This window comes from Eleutherodactylus coqui, chromosome 12 (assembly GCF_035609145.1).
Source record: "Eleutherodactylus coqui strain aEleCoq1 chromosome 12, aEleCoq1.hap1, whole genome shotgun sequence".
NCBI lineage: Eukaryota > Metazoa > Chordata > Amphibia > Anura > Eleutherodactylidae > Eleutherodactylus > Eleutherodactylus coqui.
The window spans coordinates 107,645,674-107,665,036 of record NC_089848.1 but is presented as its reverse complement, the minus strand read 5'-3'; the positions used below and the strand labels follow the sequence as shown (position 1 = coordinate 107,665,036).

General features: G+C 50.0%; 2 protein-coding genes across 3 annotated transcripts in view; one reads left to right on the top strand and one right to left on the bottom strand.

Moving 5' to 3' along the window:
• ITGB1 (integrin subunit beta 1) overlaps positions 1-4,751 on the top strand; it is a 30,920-nt gene extending 26,169 nt beyond the window's left edge. Inside the window, exons 16-17 of one of the 2 annotated variants that reach the window (XM_066585685.1) lie at positions 287-367; positions 3,080-4,751. In XM_066585685.1, the coding sequence (XP_066441782.1) occupies positions 287-361 (75 nt within the window). In that variant the 3' untranslated portion in view covers positions 362-367; positions 3,080-4,751. The remainder of the gene's footprint in view (positions 1-286; positions 368-3,079) is intronic. The other variant, XM_066585684.1, reaches the window with a different exon arrangement.
• A 2,084-nt stretch (positions 4,752-6,835) lies between these two features.
• LOC136586577 (uncharacterized) overlaps positions 6,836-19,363 on the bottom strand; it is a 92,578-nt gene continuing 80,050 nt past the window's right edge. The window contains exons 17-21 of the mRNA XM_066584711.1: positions 17,422-17,484; positions 13,796-13,871; positions 10,986-11,087; positions 9,926-10,030; positions 6,836-6,921 (exon numbers count right to left, since the gene is read on the bottom strand). Coding sequence (XP_066440808.1) covers positions 6,860-6,921; positions 9,926-10,030; positions 10,986-11,087; positions 13,796-13,871; positions 17,422-17,484 — 408 coding nt within the window. The 3' untranslated portion in view covers positions 6,836-6,859. The remainder of the gene's footprint in view (positions 6,922-9,925; positions 10,031-10,985; positions 11,088-13,795; positions 13,872-17,421; positions 17,485-19,363) is intronic.

Here is a 19,363-nt window from a genome sequence, read left to right as displayed (position 1 = left end):
TATGACCGTTCTTACCTTCGTGGTATCCGAGTAGGAATAGTAGCGGTGCGCTTTTACCCGCCGCGGGTCATGTTACGCATCGGGTTCTTGCGCTGTGCGTCCTCCTGGAGGGATCCCCCTGTATCCTGGCTGTGTGTCCCGGTAATAGCGCGGTTATTCTGGCGGCGCTCCACTTGCATCAACGGTCTGATAAAACCCCCAGTGTGAGCGCGGAGCGTCGCCTGATGTTGCTGTCCGGTGTCATTTCTGTCTGTGAACCTCTTTCTTTGTGGATTCCTTCCTCCAGCAAGAGAATCCTATTTACAAGAGTCCTATAAATAATTTCAAGAACCCAAATTACGGACGTAAAGCCGCGCTCTGAGCCTCAGTTTGTATCTTCTCTCTTGCATGCTTCTTGCACGCTGCTCTTCACTAACGTTCTGGTGGCGGGCGGACTGGTTTGCAGATGGCTTGGTGGTTGTAGTTCTGCATCCTGTAACCCCCTTGTGCAAAAGTGTGGAACTGCCTTTGGGATAACTTGTAAAGTCTTGGAGTTGCTGATGAGGGTCCGTCAGCTGGAGCCCCTCAGGCGTCTGTTACCACTGCGCCAGGATGCCGCCGTGGAGACACGACACCCATAGGGATAGGTACGTCTCACAGTGACTACCTGCTACCTCCAACACCAATAAAGCAGGTGTCCCCATAGGAACAACCTCTTAACCTGCATCTGTCCTCCCAACCAAGTGCTTGTAAGTAAACAGCTTTATACTAGTGATTGCCTAGCAAACGGTTGGCTGGGGTGTCCGAGCGAGTCCCTGCTGCTCTACTAATGAAGGCCTGGCTAGAAGATAGACATCAGTTGTTTAAAGCTGGACAACCCCTTTAAATACTCTGATCTGCTTCAGATTTGACACAATGTAATCTGTAGGTTTATCAGTCATCTCATTATCATCACAGGCAGGATTACACTGAGAGGAGACACCTATATATAGATAACACAGCAGCCACCATTCACAATAGTCACAGCTCACCTCCTCCCCTCCCTGTACAGACAGGATTACACTGAGAGGAGACACCTATATATAGATGACATAGGACCCACCATTTACAATAGTCACAGCTCACCTCTTCCTCTCCCTGCACAGATTACAGAACATGCCTGCAACACACTCCCATAGAAGTCAATGGGTTTGTCTTTAATGCCCATGTAGTTGCTGTAATGTCCCTCACACGGGCTGACAGATGGGTAAACGACTGCAGGAGCGCTGACATCACTGCTAAGCTCGCCAGCGTTGACGCTGACAGACTTCATCGCTGGATTGCTAAGCACCTCGCCTGCTATGTGAAGGGGGGCGTTTACACGCAGGGAGTCCCGCAGTCCAGCGATGTTCTTGATCACTGAAGGTCATCGATAACAAGAAAGTAACGAATAGTGAATTCTATTTTTGCATTTACACCGGCCGATTGTGGCTCCGCTTTGTTCTGGTGAGCGATGATCCTCCCGTGTAAAAGCATCTGTCTAATGTCAGTTATCTGCCGCTCGGACAAGATGGCCGCCCCGTCATGTACAGACGCAAAACCCCCCTATAGTCAGAGAATAAAACCAGATGGCAACAATTCAGTATTTATTAGTAAATCTAGCGGATTCGTCTCCTTTTCCGTGTTTTTTTTTCTCCCGTTTCCTTGTTGCGGCGCCTGAAGTTCGGTTCTAGTTTACGAAACACAAACCTCATTGTGTTTTGCTGTCGGGTCGTTGGAAACCCCTGGAGTCCTTCCCGGGTGACGTCTTGCTGTTCGTGTTTACGGACTCTACTGGACGTCGGGGGTTTTTGGTCGGCTGCGGCTGGAGGTTTTGTCCGATGTGTAACGGCTCTCCAGTTACTTGGAAGCAGATGACGTAAAGCTGACGATCCGCAGTAAAGGGGTTTACCTGCTTTCTGTGGACTCGTCTGTCAAATCTGGGGATAACTCTGCAGCCATGCTGACTGTCTCCAATATTCTTTCCACTCTCCCTCTCCTTGGGCCTGGCTCACTTTGACAGTCCCCACCGGTCACTGACATTGGGCTGTCAATCATGTCTGCCATTGACGGTGAAGGGTACGAACCGCCCACTTGTCCCTCTGACGGCGCCAGCAGCTGGGCCCGAGAATAGTTGGCACTGTCTGCAGCCATGAAAGGTCCTCTCTAGAGGGGCTGCCTACAGGATAAGGGATAACTTGTTGACCGGTGGGGGGTCTCACCGCTGGGCTCCTGTGTCTGGCTCTGCCTGTCACTGCAGTGGTTGCTACTTGCAGTGACCTTGAATACCCAACCAATGCTCCTACCATACCAGTCAGCGCTGCAGTCACTTCAGGGGGTTTAATGAAGTACTACAGTGGGCGCCGCTCAGATATCTCCGCAGTCCCACTGAAAGTCAATGGAGCAGAAGTGCAGCGCTCCCTGCAGGAAACACAGAAGGACGACAGGGGCCACAAGACCCTCACCTGTCAGCAAGTCATCCCCTATCCTGTGGATACCCTTTGGACGGGGAGAACTGCACATTGTTCTACAGCCCCTTTACCGGTAACCGATAGAACCCCAGACTAAGGAAACCTCCGCTAATATATTTTAGTCAGAGGTGACCAAATAGCGACCAGCCTGGTGTGCGGCGGCGGTGGGACTTCTATCTGCTGTGGATGTTGACTTGTCTCCCGATAGCTGCTGCAGCGCGGTGTAAAGCTCCACAGGTAGTCGTCCTCCAACAGCTGGAGAGCTGCAGGCTGGAAGCCCCCGATGTACCACAGCAGAACAGGCACTCCAGCGCCAACCAAAAGTAGTCGCATCATACACCCCTTGTCAGAAACCTGTTGCCAGACTCTGCCTGCCGTTCCATCTCTGCAGATCCGGGCGGTCATGGAGGCTCCCTTCTATAGGGGGGGTTATGTTGCAGACAATGAGTAACATGTCTCCAGAGAGTTGGTTGCGCTAACACTTGTGCCGCCGCCTCGTGTGCCGCTCACCGTGTGTTCAGCCGCTTTGTTGTGCCGCACAGTTTCCTTTCTGCTGTGATCCGACTTGTATTTTTTTCCCACTAAGTTTTTGTGTTTTTCTTGCTTTTCAGGGTGAGAATCCCATCTACAAGAGCGCGGTGACGACGGTGGTCAATCCCAAATACGAGGGGAAGTGAAGCGTTTGGTGTCCGTTCTGCACTGTACGCCGCGTAGCCTTTCTGGGTTGTTTTCTCCATCCCCGCTGGGTCAGGGCCGCCATGATTTATACAGTTTGAGGTTCCGATTTTCACTTGTACAGTTCATGTAAAAACATTTTTTGCTAAATCTGGTGTTTCGAGATGAAAGCGCTCGGCGCGGCCGGACTGCAAGAAGCCGCACTGAACGCTCCGCCTTTAAGCCATTGAGGGTCACGCTGTGCCTTTCTGACCTCGGGTCGGCAGGTGCCTTTGGGAGGATGAATCGCTGACCGCTTTCACAGCCCAGGTATTAGGATTCTGCTTCCCAGGACGGCAGCGCTGGAATTTACGGACGAGCCAATATTACTGCGATGCTTCGCGCCGCAGGGTTAATTGGTATGATGTGTATTATGGATGAGCGCCGGTGAACGGGAGCAGGATGGTGAATGTGACGACGGTCCGCTGCGCCCTCCGTAAATTCCAGCTCTGCGCCAATTGCTGCCTAACTACAGCCAAAAATCACACTGAATTATTTCTTTAAATGCCTTAAATCTTGTTAATTGCTTTACTGCCCTCCTTAAAGCTGTTGTCCAGGAGTACATAGAAGGGCTACCACTTATTTCCAGAAACTGCACCCCCTATTGTCAATAGGCCATGTCTGGTACTGCAGCTTATCGCCATTTAACCAATTCCTGCCTCCCTACAGACTATAAACATCCAAGGGGGTGGGGGGAGCCTCTAGTCAGGAAGTGGTTAAAGGGGTCATCCAAGCAAAACAACGTTTTGGAAAGCTGTTCAGCATGGTAGAAAACTCATGGGCCTGATGGTGCAGCAGGCTGTGAAGTACGGCGGGAGACCGGGCACCGATGGAATGGGAGTCATGCGGAATGTTTCTTCTGTGCTGATCAGCGTACCCCAAACACTGTGATTGGGGACCCCTCTAGGCCTGTTTCACAAGCGTATTACGGGTGTATTTATGTTCCCACAACGCGGACGAGCGTCCTGCCCCCAAACTGTAACCATCGCTGGGATCCGACGCTCTGAACCAGTGTTACAGGCACATCCTGTGAAGCCGGCCTTAAGGGGGTATTCTGGTTGGTGGGGGAAAATGACATGTTTTACCCATCCACTAGATAGCTGAAAACTGATGGATTAGTGGGGGTCCGGCTGCTGGGACCCTGAGAATGGGGGGCCCGTGTTTCCCCTATTTCACAGTTCTATTTCTGTAGTGTAGTGGTAAATGAGCCGCTGGTTGCACATGTTTGAGCTGCAGTACCAGTTTCAGCCTATGGACAGATGTGGTGCTGTTGCTGTAACACAAGCCAGTCTCTTTACCCCATTCCCTCCACCTGGTCCTCCTCTTCCTGCTGCCTTCATATTGATGAGGATTTCTTGGCTCTGGTTGCGTCTCGGTGACCTTGTGTTACATTATGGTTTGTTCGAAGGTTGTGCCATACAGATCCCTCCTAGATCGTCCCTCGGACCATTCGCTTCGCCTCGTTTCATGGTTTGTCACATTTCTTGTTTTTAAGTGCCTTTTTATTTTAGCAGTTAACTTTTTACTGTTACCTGAACTTTATTTATTAAATAAAATGACATAAAATGGGTTTTGTCCGATTCTTTCATCTGTCTTCATGGATGGACTCTTGTAAGTCGGTGTCATCGGCCCCTTCCATCCCCTGAAGTCTTCAGAGGCTCTGATATCCTCATTTTTAGTGAATTTAAGGGGAATTGATGCCACTTTCCTGGCAGCTTTATTTCTTCCATTTAAAATGCAACAAATGTATCAAATGTGACGCGATGTTCACCGCTTCCTTTAGGCTGGATTCACATGGGACGGGTCTGCTGCGGAATCTCTTTGCAAAAATCTCGTCCACATGGCGCGGACAATCCACTGCATCAAAGCTGGGCAGCACTGGCGATGCAGAATTCACAGCCGCAGCATGTCAAATTTTTTTTTTCTAATTGCGGCCTCACTCCTCTCTATGCGGAGAGAAAGCCGCAACGGCTTTTCGGTGTGGCTATACCGCGGGATTTCTGTCCCGTGGGAACCCAGCCTAAAAGATGCAAGAAGTTTTTCACCAGTGTATAGAAGACTCCTCGCAGCATAAAGCAGCGCAACATACGTGTTTTTAGGGGAAAGGAGCGATTGGCTAAAATCTAAGTCTCCTTTTGCAGAGTGATGGATCGTTCGCACGATAAATGTCCACGATTTCTTTTGTGTTCAAGGCGTTCGCTGTACCAGTAAATGACTAATCGCTCTTCACACCCAACGGCACACGGACAATTCTCTTTACCGGCATTAAGGGAGCGACTAATGAGAAGCAAATGAATCCTCATTCGTTGTGCAATCGGCCGGGGTTACACTGAGTGATTGTTAAATCTCTGCATCGTCTGAACTTGTTTTTTTCTTCTAAGTGATTGTACCATGTAAAAGGGCTCCTACTTTTACTGCAGGGCGCCTGCTATGCACATGCATCACCTCCGAATCTGAGGAGTCACCCCGGCAGCTCAGTCAGCCCATCACTTGCAATACCCAAACCTCTCTACCTTAGCTGCCACCCCCAATCTGTCCGCTGTTGGCAGTAATAGCGCCACTCTTCTGGCTCATGCGCAGCAGTGAGGTGGCAGCGTCAGTACCTCGCTTCATGTGCTGGAAGATGAGCCAGGCGCACAACGTGGGGACAAGGCGGCTGGTGGATAAAGAGGCTGGGTTTTATGTACCGACTCAGAGCTGCCAGGGTGATGCCACTTTGACTTGAGGTGGTTTTTGGTGTTTTTGGTTAATCTCTCCACCTAAAACATGTATGTTATGCTGTGGCACCATCTTGTATGCTGGTGACGTGGAGATTCTTTCTATGGCCACTGGAGTGAGGTTGCGGGAAATTTAGCAACCTTCCTTTTTTTTAATGCTGCCCTTTATAAATATCTAAATCCTGACCCAGGCAGCAATCCAGGCGCGCTTCGACTCTTGGGAAAGTCTGTTCGTTTTGGAGTAAATCCATTGTAAGTCTTAACTACACAAGTGACTAAATTTGGTGTGGCGTTGGTTGCCTTCACCCTTAAAGGGGTTGTCCAGTGTTAGAAGAAAGCAGCCATATATATTTCTAAGCACAGTGCCACCCTTCTCCTTGGGTTGTGTGTGGTATTACAGCTCAGCTACTATTCACTGCAATACCCCACACAACGCAATGGACATGGGTGGCGCTCTTGGGGAGACAGAAGCCATGGTTTTCAAGGAGGATTCTCAATGTTTTTTGAACAAGTCTGTTAACTAGTAAACCGGACGTGTCAAGAGGGCGGTCTGCTCCTCGCCATTACGGCAGCGCCTCAGTTTGACCTGTTAGGACACGGCTGTTGCTTGTGTTCTCCAGGACTCTGCCCGTGTTATTCGGCCGCTCGCTGGAGTATGATTGTCGGAGTACGTGGATCTGGTCTCACTACATTAGGCCACAACAAACGCTGTTGTGCGGCTTGTTGTGTTGAGGTCGTTTTCTGGAACTTTTTCTGCATGCGGATTACTTTCTATTTAGAGAAACCAGTAATTATAACCCCCCACCACCTCTTCGCTATTTGCTGAGCGCAGTGTTTCCGCTGTCCATTCTCTACGTGTGCGGGAATGCTAGAGGACATTAGTGTTACTGTAGTGACGCCGCTTGTTTCATGATTAAAAATAAACATACAAAATCCTTATTTTACACTTCTCTTTCTTTTTTACCACTCCTTGCGTTCAAGCTCAGCGCACAATCGGCATAGAGACGGGCAAGATGAATACCCTAAGGAGAGAAAAATATACAACCAAGAGTCATTGGGCAGTAACTCTACAGCCAACTTCTGCTCTCCTAACTTGTCAGCACTTCTGTAAAACTCACATTGTAAAGGTAGTTTTTACCCCTGCAAATCATGGCTAAAGTGGCTGCCACTAGGGGGCTCTCTTCCAGCTTGTCTGTAATCTACTGTGGTGTTGGGTGCAGAGCTTCTGTGTTACAGGCCATGATTGGTTCCATAGCAATAGGGGGAGGGGCTATCTTCACAGGCCTCTGCAGTTACAGCCTGCAGGCTGACAGATCTACAGACACTGCAATAACTATCTCCAGTGTCTTTCTGTACACATTATAAAGGGTTTACTAATCGAGATGAGCGAGCACCAAACTGCTCATTACTTGAGCCGAAGTTTTGGAATGCTCGAGAGCGCACTTCGAGTAACGAACCCCCATTGAAGTCAATGGGAGACTCGAGCATTTTTCAAGCCGATCCATGCTCTGCATCGTTTTCAATGGAGCCGTGGCTGCTGCCGGCGGCTCCATTGAAAACAGTCTGCTGACACCCCTGAACTGGTTTTCAGGGAAGGGCTTTACATATAAGGCCTTCCCTGAAAAACAATCATTTTAGTGTAAAAAAATAAATAAACTTGCCTATCCGCTGCCGTGTTCCCTGCGGGGATGAAGAACACATTGCTGCATGCGGCAGATGTTTGTTTCATCCCTGCGAGGAAAAAATTCCCTGCTGCACCTGCCACATCTGTGACAGATGCAGCAAAGGAATTATTCATCCCTGCAGGGAATAAAGAATTCTCTACCACAGATGACAGCTGCGGTAGAGGATCCTGCTGCTGGCACCAGGTAATTGTTTTCCAGGTAAGGGCTTTAAACATAAGCCCTTCCCTGAAAAACGAGAAGAAATGGTGAGTAAAAAAAAAATTTCTTTAGCTGCCTCCAATCAGCTCTTTTCCCTGCACTGCTCTCAGTAGTATTAAGCAGTGGGGATTTAAAATCACCGCCTGCTGAATAGGTTGCCTCTGATTGGTCACAGTGCTCAGCCAATCAGAGGCAGCTCTCAGCTATTGAATGACAGCTGCCTCTGGTCCCTGCGCTCAGCCAATCAGAGAAAGCACTCATTCATGAATTCAAATCCCCGCCTGCTGAATACTACTGAGAGCAGTGCAGGGAGAAGAGCCGACTGGACGCTGCTGAGCCCCGGCAGCTGAAGAAAGGTGAGGGTTATTTTTAGTTTTTCTTTAATTTTATTCACCATTTCTTCTTGTTTTTTAGGGTAGGGCTTATATTTAAAGCCCTTCCCGGAAAAAACAATTACAGGATTCTAGCAGCTGGATCCCATACCACAGCTGTCATCTGTGACAGCTGTGGTAGGGAATTCTTTATTCCCCGCAGGGATGAAGAAATCCTTTGCTGCATCTGTCACAGATGTGGCGGGTGCAGCAGGAAACATCTGCTGCATGCCACAAGGCAGATGTGTTCTTCATCCCCGCGGTGGACACACCAGGGGCGGAGGGTATGTTTTTTTTGTTACATTAAAATGATTGTTTTTAAGAGAAGAGCTTAGATGTAAAGCCCTTCCCTGAAAAACAATTCAGGGGTGCTGGCAACAGTCGCGGCTCCATTTAAAATAGGGGGAGGAGAGGGTGAAATTTTTTCGAGCACCGCGTGGTGCTTGGCTTGAGTAACGAGTGCGTCGAGCAGGCTAATGCTCGAACATCTCTAGTTACTAATCATTTGTTCAGAATGCTTAATTGTCCCTAGGAAAGCAGAGTGGCAGGTATTTAGGTACAGCCTGCCTGCTGATTGGACCAGAGCCAGTGCAGTGCAGCATGGGAAATAAGGAGAAGGAAATCTGGGCAGTGAACTATTGGGAGCATACTAGGCTTGCTACATGCCCCTACCTGAAGGTGGATTGCAAACAGTGTGTAAATACACTACATACATAGGGCATACATGGTGAAAGCTGAGCAAATCGGGGAATGTGCATTTTTGTGGCAGCTGAGTCTTGCTTTTATGGATTTGGCTTCCTCCCTGTCCTACTTCTTGGGCACTTTGTAAACATCCAAGAATTTTAGTTTACCCAAAACCACTATATTGTAATACCAGACATGGTCATAGGCGAACCCCTCAAACCTGAAGGATAAGCCACTTCAAAAGACAGGTGCAGCACCAGCCTCCCCTGTCCCCCTCCAAGGGGGAAGGCGCTTTGAGTAGCGGTGCAGCAGTCGCCCTGAAGATTAAGCTGCATTATACAACAGGTAAGCCGTGCAATAAAGCCCATTGTTCTCTGGGGGTGCGTAATCAACGCTGGACATATGAATTACATTGCCAATGTGCGCCGTATATAGCTGGTGAATTAAACAAAAGAAACCAAGAAGACTGCGTATGAGCGTATGTGGGAGAGTCACTGTTATGCGCAGTCCAAATACACTGCCTTATACAGTGATAGGCCGGCTCCACGTGATACACGCAGCATTTTACGCTTGCGGTAGTGACAGAGCAGAGACTGATCCACAGCGGTTGTTCAATCACTGAAGTCTGCAACAAATCTGCTGTGCGTGGATAAAGCCTTAGAGGAGCCCGAGGAGGCGCTGGAGTGGACTTCCTGTATAATGGGTCACTCAAGAGGCCTAGATATAATGTTCAGCATGTCATTTAGCTTTTAGGATCTGTTCCCATGGCTCCAGTTCTGGGACCGGAGGGTTGCTTTAAAGAGGTTGTCCCACTCCTAGCCGTGGTGTTTTTGTTTTTTTTTATAATTATATACTGCTCCGTACATTGTGCAGTGGCTCGGGTTGGTACTGCTGGCTGAATCCTATTTAAGGCAATGGGAACCAGCCTGCAGTACCAGCCTGGACCACTGTGCGATGCATAGCGCTGTCCAAGAACAGCAAGGAGTGGGAGAGCCCCTCAGTTTCCGGGCCAGTAGATCTGTGTGAATAGGCCCAGTTGTGGTGAAGCTACTCAGATGTTAAGAGGTCTTACTATAGAGATAATTTACCTTTTCTGAGATCCTTCACGATCCGAGTCTGGAGGATTGAGTAGTCGGAGTAGACGCCTGGTATATTTTGGCTTCCTCCTATTCCTCGATGTCGCTGTGTTCTCCCTGGTGAAAAAAGGATTGGATGACGTGTAAGTCTACTAGACCATTGTTCCCCAACAAGACTTGTTCTCCCCCTTTGTCCTATAGATCACGGCCCACCCCCCACGCTCTGTAACCCTCTGGCATCGCCGACTTGGGATTCTGTGCAGGATCCCCCTCTAAGAGCAAGAAAGCAGATCCCTCTGCCAGACTCCTTGTGGCCCCATGTTACATCGTTGTGACTAATGAATGGGTGCCATCGTAAGTAAATCTCTGCTGCTGGAAACGAGCGTCCGCACTAACCTCCCCCAGCAAACACAGTTGAGCGGCGGCGGCAAGAGAATCCATTCCTGCGGCAATCCGTTCATCAGCGCAGCTACAATGTAAGTTTGTCCAGATGGGAAACCGTCTATAAACTGCGCAGTAATTTGCTCACAATTTGGTAAAATGACAAGAAAAATAAAGACGATCTCAAATCCTGGGCGTCCTCTGCTGGTGGAGCCGGTCCGGGGGCCCTCAACTCCTGTCTTCGCCTACAGGCTGATTTGTTGGTCCGTTCTTTAGTATCAGCTGACGGTCTAGTACAAGCGTGCGCTCCGTGATGCATGTATACTGTATATCACGGTGGGCTTAGATACAGCGCCTCAGCTCCAGTATACCTCCAAGTAGTGCAGTCACCATATAATAGATAACAGCTGTACACAGTGATAGTGATTACAGTGCGGTTACCTCTAGTGATCACAGATGAGGTCAGCTCTCCCTTCTCTAGCCAGGTCCAGCCATGACTCATCTCTGCTACTACCCCCAATGGCCCCCTTAGTGCCCTCATAGTAATAGTGCCCCCACTCTTAGCAGTTGCTCAGTCTGCCCCATACTACTGGCTATAGTTTTAAGAATTCCCGCCGGTCGTATTGGTCGCAGAATAATGGTGGGCAGAAGAACTTGGCAAACACATTTATCCGGATGAGGTTTCACTCACTTGCTTCATCCAATGGAGAAAAACTGAAGAGTTGAGACTTTGTATCATACGGCATCTTGAATGGAGGGGTGCAGCTGCGCAGCCGGGAGGACGACCCGATTCCTGTTATAAGATATGGATTATGTATCAGAACTGCGACAGAGCCAACACTATCCCGGGTGGATACAGACGATCCCTTGTACCGTGCCGTGACTCTTACAGAATGGTTTATGCCGTGCTCAACCTGAAACGTCACGCACGCCTCTTCCCTGTCATACGACGCATACACAACCAATTGCTGCGGTTCTGAAGACCAACGTGCTACCAGATTGGCGGGGGGCGGGGTCCGATAAAGGGGCCATTTAGTATTAAAATACCCCAGCTAAGGCAGAATGGATGGTTGGACAGACCCAGGGCATAAGCCGCACCTTACCTCACCACTGTGTGGCGGGATGGGGGTCACTATTACTACTGAGGGCCACTGTGGGGGGGGGGGGGTCACTATTACTACTGAGGGCCACTGTGGGGGGGGGGGTCACTATTACTACTGAGGGCCACTGTGGGGGTCACTATTACTAATGAGGGCCACTGTGGGGGGGGGGTCACTATTACTACTGAGGACCACTGTGGGGGGGGGTCACTATTACTACTGAGGGCCACTGTGGGGGTCACTATTACTACTGAGGGCCACTGTGGGGGGGGGGTCACTATTACTACTGAGGGCCACTGTGGGGGGGGGGTCACTATTACTACTGAGGGCCACTGTGGGGGGGGGGGGTCACTATTACTACTGAGGGCCACTGTGGGGGGGGGTCACTATTACTACTGAGGACCACTGTGGGGGGGGGGCACTATTACTACTGAGGGCCACTGTGGGGGTCACTATTACTACTGAGGGCCACTGTGGGGGGGGGGGGTCACTATTACTACTGAGGGCCACTGTGGGGGTCACTATTACTACTGAGGGCCACTGTGGGGGGGGGGTCACTATTACTACTGAGGACCACTGTGGGGGGGGGGGGTCACTATTACTACTGAGGGCCACTGTGGGGGTCACTATTACTACTGAGGGCCACTGTGGGGGGGGGGGTGTCACTATTACTACTGAGGGCCACTGTGGGGGGGTCACTATTACTACTGAGGGCCACTGTGGGGGTCACTATTACTACTGAGGGCCACTGTGGGGGGGTGGTCACTATTACTACTGAGGACCACTGTGGGGGGGGGGGTGTCACTATTACTACTGAGGGCCACTGTGGGGGTCACTATTACTACTGAGGGCCACTGTGGGGGGGTCACTATTACTACTGAGGGCCACTGTGGGGGTCACTATTACTACTGAGGGCCACTGTGGGGGGTCACTATTACTACTGAAGACACTGTGGGGGAAGCGGAATCCAAGGAGCGCTGACAGCAGAAGGCCTATGGAGGAGGTGAGGGGAGCGCCGCATAGTATGAAATCAGTTGTGGGTGTGTGTACTTTTTAGAACGACGGAGGTAAAATAATACGTCGCAATAAGCCCCGCCCCTGACCACATTTTTACTGTGGGAAAATCTGGTCACCTTACCGGCAGTCACCCATCTATGAACGACGGACGGCGGGCCACAGCGATCCCGGTCAGGCATACCTTGTATAAGCCCCCTAACATAATGCCATTGTACACAGACTCCTATTGTAAAGCACACCAGCGTTGAGTGACCGTGTTGGTAGCGTGGCATGCTTGTGCGCCATCACTAGTGCGGCCGCTCCGATACAAAGCAGATAACGGAGGTGCTGGAAACAGTCATTTAACATTTACCTCTGATAGCGCGGTCTGCTGTTGGGCAGCACATTTCAAAGCCATATATATATATACATATTAGAGATATGAAAACAATTAAAGGGATCCTTCACAACGTGGGACTCCAAAGATTCTACCACCCTAGAATGTTGTGAAATAAGTTATATTCACCTCCTCGTGGCCCCAGCACAGGAGCCCCGGGCCCTGACACTCCAAAGTCAGAGGAAGCTGGCAGCGTACGGTTCACCGGGTGACTGATCAACCAATCACAGGCTTCATAGATGGCACATAACCACTGAAGCCTGTGATTGGCTGAGTGATCACGTGCACAAGGAATAGCATATGACCGCTACCAGCTTCTTCCAGACTTGAAGCAGTGGTGACCGGGGCTCCTGTGCTAGGGCCACATAGGGAGGAGAGTGTGACTCATTGGAAGAGCCAAGATCATAACAGAACTACAGCACCAGAACCAAGCTCATAACATATATGCAGGTCCATAATAAAGTTCAGTACATAAATACAGCACCCGAATCAAGCACAGTACATTAATACAGCACCAGAACCAACTCATATCATAAAAACAGTCACAGAACCAACCTCTGTACATACAAACAGCAACAGAACCAAGTTCATAACATGAATACAGCAGCAGAACAAAAGTCATAGCATAAAAACAGGGGACCCCGATGGGCTGACAGCAAGGCCTTGGAATATCAGAGTTGAAGGCACAGAGCCAGGAGGAGGATGATTCATGTCGCTCCACAAGATGCAGCAGCACAGAGAAGGAAGACCATTCAGCTGGTTGGATCTAAGGCGGATGATCACCCCCAGTCTACAACTGCCTGGTGCCATCTCTTACAAGTCGAGGCGAGGGTCACATGACTTAATTCTTTATTTTACATTCCATGGTCATAGGATTTTCTTGAGTCCCAGAAAACCCCTTTTTTCATTGACCAGCCAATCAGTAAGTGCCCCTTAAGTGTTTACATAGTCAGACAGGTATGAGTAGTTGCGCCTGGCGCTGCCAATCGCTGCACTACCGCTTGTTACCTTGGATGCACAGTCCTGATCCGAAGCCTTGTGGGAAGACGTCACAGGAAAGACCCTCCTCGGCCCGAAGCTTCCTCTGAAAAGCAGAAACAGATGAACTCTTCACACAGAAAGATTTCTTCCGCGCTCCAAAGAAAGACATCGCAAGTAGAGATGAGCGAGTATACTCACTAAGGACAATTACTCAATCAAGCATTGTCCGTAGCGAGTACCTGCCCGCTCGGAAGAAAAGGTTCGGCTGCCGGCAGCGGGTGGGGAGCTGCGGGGGAGAGCAGGGAGGAACAGAGGGGAGATTTCTCTCTCCCCCCTGCTCACTGCCGCAAATCACCGCTCCCCCGCGCCGGCAGCCGAACCTTTTCTTCCGAGCGGGCAGGTACTCGCTACGGACAATGCTTGATTGAGTAATGGTCCTTAGCGAGTATGCTCGCTCATCTCTAGTTGCAAGACGTAAGACAAAATCCAGGAAGAGCTGACATTTGTACTTGCAATTAAGGAGCCTTTCAGACTGCAATAATCCGTATCCGTCCGCAGGATCCCCTCTCGCTGGATGTTTCCTTCGATTGCGCTATTCTCTGTATACTCTGCGCCCTGCTACACGATAAGCTCCCCCGTGGTTGGCGGTGAGACCCCGGCTAGTCTAGCACCGATGACCCGGCCTCAGTGGAAGTCTCACTGAAACTGATCTGCGGAAAACTTGTCACGTGATTTCATGCCGCCCTCCGGGGTCACGGGGAGAATTACCATATGGGGAAGGAAGGTATAATTGTGACAAGCTGGGGGCTCTAATAAACGGGCGAAGGGCTGTAATAGACATTAAGAGGCACAGCAGACTGACTGTCGTCCTGCCAGCATTGGGGCAGATGTATTAGGATGGCATCCATACGCCAGCAATAATCAGCAGCCCGCTGGAGTGACGTGCGCCAGATCTGCTAAGCGGTGCAGCATCATCATACATTTGGTGCATTTTAGCCTGTCTAATGCTCCACAAATATGCGCCAATGTCGGCTGCCCGTTTCCTGATTCTCCACCCCACAACTAACATCGCATGCGGCAGATTGGAGGCAAAAAAGAGCAGCCCAAAGTGGCAAAATCAAAGCCACAAAATAAAACGACATCTGCGACCCTTTGACGGGATTTCAGAGGACTCAAATGCTGCCGCATTGTAGAACGAGCCTCTACAAGGAGAGCTGGCAATCACTCTGTGAGGTCCTGGGGATGATTGTGGTTGCAGGAGGAGGAGAGAGTGGTCCCTGCCATTCAGCTGATCGCCCAGCCCACTGTCATTTCAGCGGGCCGGACATCATCATCAGAAGTGGAGCGAGTAATGTAATACACGACTTCAGTCCTGTTGATTTCAATGGGAGAGAAGCCAGTTATTACACTTACGGCTTCGGCCTCAATGATGCTGATTGATGGGGATTCTGGGAAACCTGAGTGGCAGATCCCCACCTACTAACTATTCATGACCTACAGATATAGCAGCACCTCTATTCACTTTTGAATGGCAGCGTAAGCGCTATGTAAGTAGCGTACCACCGCTGCAGAGCACTGGGTGGTCTGTGCTATGGATATGCTGCACCAATATTTCTTGTTGGCACTGCTACATCTGTATCTTGAGAATAAGTAATACATAGTAAAAGCCCAGAAAACTTCTTTAAATTCTGCAAAAAATAGTCAGGGCTGAAAGAGATCGTCATGGCGGTCTGGCACAGAGGGAGAAGTAAAAGTCAATTGCGGAATCCAAGTCTGAAATTTCAACTCTGATTACACCCCTGATGAAAATACTGAATCATACTGTTGTTGTTAGCTGTTTGGTCGTTCATGACCCTCGGTGACCCTAAAGGCGAGCTCCCTCCATGTTTTTCGGTTTTGCACTGCTTCTTTCAGTTTGTTGATCTCCATGCGAGTATCAGAATCATACTATATACACATCCTGGAGCTCCTCCTTTATAATCTGCGAGTCATATACACCTGAGAGTCATTCTAATAGAATCGTACATATTGAAACAAACATTCCCAATAGTGAAGGACATCTACGAGGGCGCTTGTAGCCGCGGGGACTGGAATAAGAGTCATCCTGGGATTTACACCTCACACAGTCATCTGGCTCCTCACTGGAAGTGAACTTCACCTTCCCGTTATTGTGTGACGGAAACAGAGAACAAGGAAGAGATGAGTCTATTAGAGCTTCTAGAAGAACATTCCAGATGAGGAGAAATGTTATGCGGGCAAATGTGATATTAGATATACAGTTACTTGTAGTTCTTGGTTTACCAGGTTTGTGACTTCAGGTTTTGGAAGAGGAAACTTCAGACCAAGCTGCATCCGGAACAAATGAGAACATTGACGGGTAAAGACGAATAGAAGTGATGGAAAAGATACCCACCAACTCTCTGGGCATTCAGAGACAGTTTCAGGTAATTAATTACCCCCAGCAGCTGGGTGCTTATTTCTTGGAAGGAAGAGTCAACATTAAGCTGCTACCTGAACCACGCGGGGATAGAACTTACAACCTTCGGGAGCAAGAGCTTAGGACTGCATACTGCATACTGCAGCCTTAACACTCTGCACCACAGTCCAAAACAGGAGGCCATGTTACTACTGAGGCCACTATGCGGATCACTATTACTACCGGGGCCACTATGGGGACCACAATTACTACCGGGGTCACTATGGGGACCACAATTACTACCGGGGCCACTATGGGGACCACAATTACTACCGGGGCCACTATGGGGACCACTATTACTACCAGGGCCACTATGCGGATCACTATTACTACTGGGGCCACTATGGGGACCACAATTACTACCGGGGTCACTATGGGGACCACAATTACTACCGGGGTCACTATGGGGACCACAATTACTACCGGGGTCACTATGGGGACCACAATTACTACCGGGGCCACTATGGGGACCACAATTACTACTGGGGCCACTATGGGGACCACAATTACTACTGGGGCCACTTTGGGGGCCACAATTACTACCGGGGCCACTATGGGGACAACAATTATTACCGAGGCCACTATGGGGACCACAATTACTACCGGGGCCACTATGGGGACCACTATTACTACCAGGGCCACTATGGGGACCACAATTATTACCGGGGCCACTATGGGGACCACAATTACTACCAGGGCCACTATGGGGACCACAATTACTACCGGGGCCATCATGGGGACCACAATTACTACCGGGGCCATCATGGGATCACTATTACTACTGGGGTCACTATTACTTGACCACTTCAGACAAGTCTCAATGGTTCAAATATGTGTTGGGTATCTTTTGTATTGGCGCTCTCATGAGTTCTCTTTTGGGGGGCATCTCACGCTTTGCCTCTGGCATCATAAAGGCTCGGGGCGCCCCTGATAGGAATACTTCTGAAGGCCGCTGCATTTAGGTTTTTAGGCTATGGATTTACCATTGTGTGTCGGATGGGCCTCGTACATGGAGATTACACGCCTTGTTTCTGGATGCAGGACGACCGGAGCTGATTGTTTATGAGAACAACTTTTTATTTTTCTTCCTCAGAGCTAAAACAAAGAAGTCGTAGCGAAGCCCCGAGGAGAAAGGAAGCCGTTAATACAAATACGTATTGTTTGCGGTCGGACGTACCATCGCTGCTGGCTCTTGCTGATTTCCACTTTGTGCCATTTCCTTCTCTGCCTTTTCTGGTACCTGATAGTTAGACAGGAAATATGTGGTCAGCATCTAGAAAGAGAAAAAGGATCTCCGAGAGAAGCCAGCAGAGTGCAAAAACAAACGCTGCTATCCTCCAGCCAGTTAAGGAGGCATTGTACTTAAAGGGAAGGTGTCAGCAGAAAATGGCTTCTTGTATAAAGCGGGTTTTTATATTAAACATATATGGGTATTACTTGTTTTAGGCACTTGTATTTTTTTTCACGACTCGTCCGGCTTCAGACAAACTTGCAGTGTGAATTCTGCACCTCAAATCCGAAGCAATTTCCAGTACATTTTCAAAACACAATCCACATGTGAAGCAGAAGATTTTCTGATCCTTTCTTTTCTCCATTTCTATCAGAAATGCTGCAGATTTCAGCTTTTGCAATGAAAAGGAACAATCTGCGATAAGATCAGCAGCAGAATTCACATGCAGTGAATTCACACCCAGGCTAAACTAGTAGGGATTACCCTGTTGGGATGTGTGAAAAATACCCACAAAATAGTCATAGCTGACAAACCTATAAGAGTTAAAGAGGTTGTCCGGTTGTAAACTAGGGATGACCTATCTTTAGTCTGCAGGGACTCCGAGCTATCAACTCATTGTCAGAACCGGCAACTCTCGGGGCCGCCGTGCCCGCACCACCGGTCCGGCCACCCGGGGTGCAGGAGCGCGGCGCAGAGGTACCCCGGTTCTTGTGATCTCCCCGGGCCGCTGTAAGACTGGTCGCCGCCGGGTTACTAGGGAGGCAGCTGGTGCTTCTAGTGTCCTGACTACCAGGCTGGCTTCCCTAGTAACTGTCTGTGCAGCTAGACTGGGGGCGTGTCCCCAGCACCGCCCTGATTAGCCCTGCTGCTGTCAGGCTCCCCGCCCCAATCAGCTTCTGGGGCGGGAGCGCTGACAGCATTTAAATAGGTGTGTTTTCCTCTCAGGCCTCGCCAGTGTTAGTTTGGTTCTCCAGCTGCACCCGCGTTTATCCTGACTGCTCTTGTGACCTCGGCTTTTCTGACACCTGCTTTTGGACTTGACTACGTTTTTGCCTGACCCCTCCGTACTGCGTACCCTCTTGTTGCCGACCCGGATTGTCTGACCATTCTACCGTTGCTTGTCTCAGTGTCTGTTTGTCTCCCGTGTCCCGCTTCCCTAGTGAGGGTAGGGACCGTCGCCCAGTTGTCGCCCTGGGGGTTAGCCCAGGGGGGCAAGTAGGCAGGGACAGGGGTTGCGGGATATCTCAGGGACCCCCATATCCCGGACACTGTCCTGACAGTAACACTGGCCGAACTAAGGTCAGACCCTTGCATCCGCCCGGCAACTTTGAGCCCCTCGATGGAGGCCGTGGCGGCTGTAGCGAACCAGGTCCAGGTCCTTACGACCCTTGCCCAGGACCTAACAGCCCGCTTGCAGCCACGGGAACAAGTGGCAGCTGCAGGTCCCATGCAGCCCTCGTCCGCTCCAGGAACGATGTCAGAACCTCGAGCCACGCTTCCGGATTGCTTCTCCGGAGAGAGAGATCAGTTTTTTGCATTTAGAGAGAGCTGCAAGCTTCACTTCGATCTCCGCCCCCACTCCTCTGGTACTGAATACCAGAAAGTGGGAATCGTAATTACCCGCCTGAGGGGAGAGCCCCAAAACTGGGCTTTCTCGCTACCAGCTGGCTCTCCAGCCCGACTATCCCTTGACGCCTTTTTTTCCGCCCTGGGTCAAATTTATGACGAACCCGACCGGGCGGGCTACGCAGTCTCCAAACTTCTGGCCCTGCGCCAGGGTTGTAAGATGGCGGAGGACTACTGTTCCCAATTCCGTCAACATTGTACGGAATCCCGGTGGAACGATGCCGCCCTAAAAGACTTATTTTTGACCGGTCTGTCTGAGGGT